Source organism: Antedon mediterranea, chromosome 2, assembly GCF_964355755.1.
Source record: "Antedon mediterranea chromosome 2, ecAntMedi1.1, whole genome shotgun sequence".
NCBI lineage: Eukaryota > Metazoa > Echinodermata > Crinoidea > Comatulida > Antedonidae > Antedon > Antedon mediterranea.
The window spans coordinates 1,599,945-1,605,762 of NC_092671.1; the positions used below are offsets into that span (position 1 = coordinate 1,599,945).

The 5,818-nt window shown below is 33.3% G+C and overlaps 1 protein-coding gene across 1 annotated transcript; it reads left to right on the forward strand.

The window, feature by feature from the left end:
• Positions 1-2,529: 2,529 nt before the first annotated feature.
• Positions 2,530-5,519, forward strand: LOC140039485 (frizzled-8-like). Its single transcript, XM_072085088.1, has one exon. It carries the CDS (start codon positions 3,126-3,128, stop codon positions 4,764-4,766), a length of 1,641 nt encoding a protein of 546 aa, XP_071941189.1. The 5' UTR covers positions 2,530-3,125; the 3' UTR covers positions 4,767-5,519.
• The last annotated feature ends 299 nt before the right edge of the window (positions 5,520-5,818 follow it).

The following is a 5,818-nucleotide window of genomic DNA, read 5'->3' on the forward strand; positions in this document are numbered from 1 at the left end:
TTATAAAAGTTTGTGAGACATCATAGACCCCTTTACAAGTTGCATCAGTTTTGGCACAAAATAAAATATTACTTTTATTTTTACGACATTAATATAATATTGTTGTTTTTACATGACCCAACTTGACCTACGAATAATACAAGATGTGGAACATTCTGCAGAGATTAAACATTTACAACTTTAACAAAGTACGTACTCTTGGTCTTGCAAACTTAGCATAAACATATCAAACAAAATGAATGCTTAATTAGAGTCCGTTTGCTTCGTTAAAACTCAATAACGTAAATGGGTACTTAGTACCGTAAGTTTACAATACGTTTTGTGTATACTTAAAATAATTATTTTACCTTTCATTTGACAAGTTTAAGGAGGACACAAGATGGTTTAGTAAATTAAGATAATTCGAACCGATTCACTTTTTTTAAGTTTCCTAATGTTTATATTATCAATGTATAACTGTATATTGTTATAGCCTTAAATGCGTCAACATTCAATTTAAAAACGTTATTTATAAACGCGTTTTTAATTTTAACGAAACATCCGCACTAATGCCTGTCATTTACAATTTTATATTTTAGAGTTTAAATCGTCTTGATTTTATGAGAATAAAAAATGAAAGTATCGTATATGTGTATATAGGCCTACCTCTCGTTTTAAAGCCAATACGAATGTTATAATGTAGCCTAGGCCTAGGCCTATATTGCTAGGCTTTAATGCGTCAGTAATCATTTTAAAAACGTTTTTTATAAACTGTTTTAAATTTTAATTAAACATTACAATTTTATATTTTGGAGTTGAAATTGTTTGATTGAATTTGTTGACAATAAAAAGAAATTAAACATCGTATGTGAATTTTATAATGTATTTGTTTTGGCCTAGGTTTTAATGTCAACAATCAAGTTTTAAACGTTATAAACGCGTTTTTTAAATTCAGACCATAGCCTGGCCGTTCTATACAAAGAATAAGTAGAAGATTCAAATATATTGAACAGTTTTGTAAATTAGACGTTATAACATTTTATAACTGCAATCACCGACCAAGGTTAAGAAAGATTGTAGCTTTATAATTGAAATATCATTAACAGGTCATTTCCATTCAATCTGTTATCCTTGGATTGAAAATAGAAGCTTCTTGAAATGTTCAACATTCGACAATTCCAGTTCACACTAAAAGGTGTGAAACGGGGAACAATGATGATGGCCTGGGTGTACAATACCCGAATTAATGACGTGTGAAAGGGTTCATGACACATTGTCTTATTTCATAGAGTATTGTAGTAAATAGATTCCATTAAGCCAACTGACAAGTCGATGGCAATTTTAATTTGGAATTAATTAAGTGTCTGTTTTGTCAATCATAATAATGCCCAACATGTACGTTCATTAACAAGATTTCTTGGTACTAAAATAGTATTAAAATTTGATTTCATAATTTAAAATTACAAAACAGCGGAAGGGTACAACAGCTAAAAATACATTAGGCCTATATACTGGCCTAGTATTAGGTCAGTTTTATGATTGAAAATATACATAGGTGGAATATACCAGAATAAGACTGTACTTATAGACACAAATATTACGGATCTTTTAAACTTATGCATTCACGCCGTATGCCCCTATTTTAAACTTTTTTTCTATTTAATAGGCCTAATATAAATGTTTCAATATTTTATTTGATGACATGGTTGCCTTCATTATATTCATAGCATAATACGAAGTTTAAAGTAATTGTTTTTCCTCAACTTTCACGATCGGTTAAAAAAAACTTTGTGTAGGCAGGTCATGAGAAAAGAAAACAAAACTTACCCCACTACAGACTAGAAGTCTGTAAAAGAACTATCAACTTACAATTATTCATTAAAACATGCTTAGTGAGGATTTCATAATTTAGATAAAAACCACTTGAGTAAAGATTTGATAGTCAGTTTGGTAGTTTAATTTAGTTTAGATATAATGGGTAGTTTAGGTGGTACCCACAGTAAACAAAGGGATACACAGAGTAAAGGCGTTTCAAGTAATACATACTGTTTGGAATGAAACCCAACCAACGACTTTCAACAATATCATTAACTTTTGTTGGTTATTAAAGATGGTTTGTCATTGACTTGGGAGAATTTACTAATGGACTGTTACCCTATGTGGTCTAGGTTCACTTTACGTGGTATATATAGGTATGTTTGATTTACTTAGCCGATGTACATTTGCCCCGGTTTCTGTTGAAATCCAGAGAATGTAAATATACTTAAGTAATGCTTTTCGAAGACGGTAGCTGTTGTTGATAATGAAGAAAAGAGAAATCCAAACTATGTCAATATAGAATGTATAGTTTAGTAAAAGGAGTTTTTTTGCTAACACCCGTTTAACAATAGTTCATGATTAGAAAGTTGAAGCAACAACACAGCCAGTCAAACAAAAGAAATCCACAAAGACGCATTGTACGAACGCGCTTACAAATTGTCTTCACAAATCCTTTTCATAAAACTTTTTTTCAAAGAAAGGGAGTTGAATAAAAAACCAAATCACACGATTGGCTGAGAGTAGATTTATGTGACGTCACGTCCAACCGTTACGCTAATTGGGGGATCTATTACATGATTGACAGATTACGTCATTTGTCAATAGACATAATGAGCTGACACATAAATGACAGGCTGGCTTTAGCACCTTGGTGTGATGTGAATTGCTATAGGCCGTCAAACCCACCACACTCGTGCATTATCGAGTTGTTAGCGAAGGAGGAAACACACACTATCTAGAACCTCCTCTTTGTACAGCCTCCAGCAATTATTAGACATCCGGAAGTTTATATAGTAATATTGGAATCTTGTAACCAGCAGAATACGTCTATTACTTGATAACCCAAACCGGACAGGATATTATAATGGTTTTTGAAACCCTGTGCTAAGTTTGATAAAGTCTAAACTAAGTTGAAGATCCGTTCAGGCGAATTTGATTGGTAGCAGGTATAACGGTTCATCTTGCAAGAAGGTTAGCAAGCATACTGTGTTATTTGTTCTATATTGGTAGCTCAGTGTGTTTCTGTTTGGACTGTTTGCTGAAGTGCGCCTGATCATACAAACACTTGGTTCTTATACACTTTACCACGTTCATTTCATTGCTGAAACATGGCGTTCATCGTATATGCTGTTTCTATAATTCTGGGAATTTTATTTACACCGTGCTTATCGGTTCGTGAACCTAGATGTGAAGAGATCACCATTCCTATGTGCAGAGGGATTGGGTACAACATGACTTACATGCCGAACCAGTTTAACCATGATTCGCAAGAGGAAGCTGGTATGGAAGTTCACCAATTCTGGCCTCTCGTTGAGATCAAATGCTCTCCAGATTTGAAGTTCTTCCTTTGCAGCATGTACACACCAATTTGTGTAACAAACTATCGTAAACCGTTACCAGCTTGTCGAAGTGTGTGTGAACGAGCCAAATCTGGATGTGCGCCACTTATGAGACAGTATGGGTTTGCTTGGCCCGAAAGAATGCGATGTGAAGATTTACCTGTATATGGTGGCGACCAACTTTGCATGGATTTTAATACCAGTGAAACCAGCACAACACAACCTACAGGTATTGTACAACCAACGAAACCAACCAAACCTTGGATTAAACCTGATATTTATCGTACAATTAAACCAAAAACCGAATGTACTTGTTCATGTCGTGCACCAATGGTACAAATACCAGAAATTAGTTCATACTACAACCAAGTTACCACTGGTGGTGTACCGAACTGTGGTACACCGTGTCGTGGTGCGTTTTTCTCAGAAGACGAAAAAACTTTTGCTTCATTTTGGATTGGTCTTTGGTCAATCTTATGCTGCATATCGACATTTATAACAATTCTTACTTATTGTATTGACTCGGAACGATTCAAGTATCCAGAAAGACCTATTATATTTCTAAGCGGTTGTTATCTATTTGTATCAATTGGGTACATCATCCGTTTGGTTGCAGGCCACGAAGCTATAGCCTGTGACGGAGCAACCGTTCGTTACGACACCACCGGACCGGCCATGTGTACCTTGGTATTCTTGCTCATCTATTTCTTCGGAATGGCTAGTTCTCTTTGGTGGGTTATCCTGTCCTTTACATGGTTTTTAGCTGCAGGTTTAAAATGGGGAAGTGAAGCTATCGCAAGTTATTCTCAATTCTTTCATCTTGCTGTTTGGCTGATTCCAAGTGTAAAGACAATTGCAGTTCTGGCAACCAGTTCAATTGATGGAGATTCAATTACTGGAATATGTTACGTCGGAAACCAAAACATGGACAATTTACGAGGATTTGTTCTCATTCCACTCATTGTATATCTACTCGTCGGATCTTTCTTTTTACTGGCTGGATTCGTATCATTATTCCGAATCAGACACGTTATCAAACAAGGTGGTACAAAAACTGATAAACTCGAAAAACTGATGATCCGAATTGGCGTCTTTACAGTTTTATACACGGTGCCAGCAACAATTGTTGTAGCCTGTTACTTCTACGAACAACATTCTCACGATAAATGGAACACTAGTTATAATTGTCAATCTTGTAAATTAACGAACAATATTGCACCTGATTATTCAGTATTTATGTTAAAATATTTCATGTGCCTTGTGGTTGGTATCACATCAGGTTTTTGGATTTGGTCGAGTAAAACTTTAGATTCTTGGAGGAAGTTTTATGAAAGACTTTGTGGCTATGAGTCTAGACCTGTTGTTAGTGGACCCGTAAATACCAAAGCACTGTCCTTAGCTCATGTTTAACAATATTATTTTAATATATATATTTTTTAATTGCAAATTTAGATTTTTAACTTTGTATTAAGTTAGAGTTGATGTTTCAATACTCAAATATTCTTATTAAATTCAGCAAAATGTATTTTATGTCGGTATACGACTTTAAAGAAAAAGAAAAGTTAATTAGGCCCTATATTAAGTTAAACATTATGACTATGTTTATGATCATTTTAAGATTTTCATATTTTTCAACACCCTAAAATATATAATTCCATATAATTGAAATATATATCGTGTTCTATCTAAATAATAAAGATAATGTGTACATTTAATACATTAAAACATTCGTTGAAATTTGTAATAGAGACCTTTGACACAGAAAATCTGATGGATTATTTGTTTAGGTAGACAAACCACGGTAGCATACTGGAAGCTTTTAACACTTTAAATAAAGACAGTAGGTCGAGGCATCTTTCCACAATGCATTGCTGCTATAATCTCTTAACACATGTCCTTACTAAAAATCTGTCTTACACGGAATAATTTAGGCCTATTTTAAACCTCTAAACTGTTATATTTACAAATGCAAAAAGTGCGCAAATATTTACTTGCGTTGAATACGATTATTGGTTCAAAACCAATCAAAATATTCGTTTTAAATATATAAAATGTATAATATAATGTTAATAATATTGTTATATAATTTTAAATGTATTTCGATTTTTATTTGATTAAGTTTGTCCATTTATTGTGATATTTATACATATTGAAGATAAGAGAGAGAAAATAATAATACTTGATGATATGAATACAAGTGTGCATTGTCATTTTCTATGTCCCTGTTCTATTTATAAAGTGGTTGTAGAAGTTAAAATGTTCTACCGCTGTGAACGTAATTTGTCAATGTTTTGGTTTGCTGGGGAAACTGGCGGGATATTACTTTCTAGCATACGTTTAGTTGATAGAGAGTTTACATCATTACATCGTGACGTAATCGATTAAAACCATGAATTACCTGTGTCTATGTTATAACATAAATTATAGGTCTATTCAATTAAGATTAATTTTCATTTTAATAT

What these genes read in the sequence shown, in the direction of transcription:
- LOC140039485 (XM_072085088.1), top strand. Translation starts at nt 3,126, where the DNA reads ATGGCGTTCATCGTATATGCTGTTTCTATAATTCTGGGAATTTTATTT.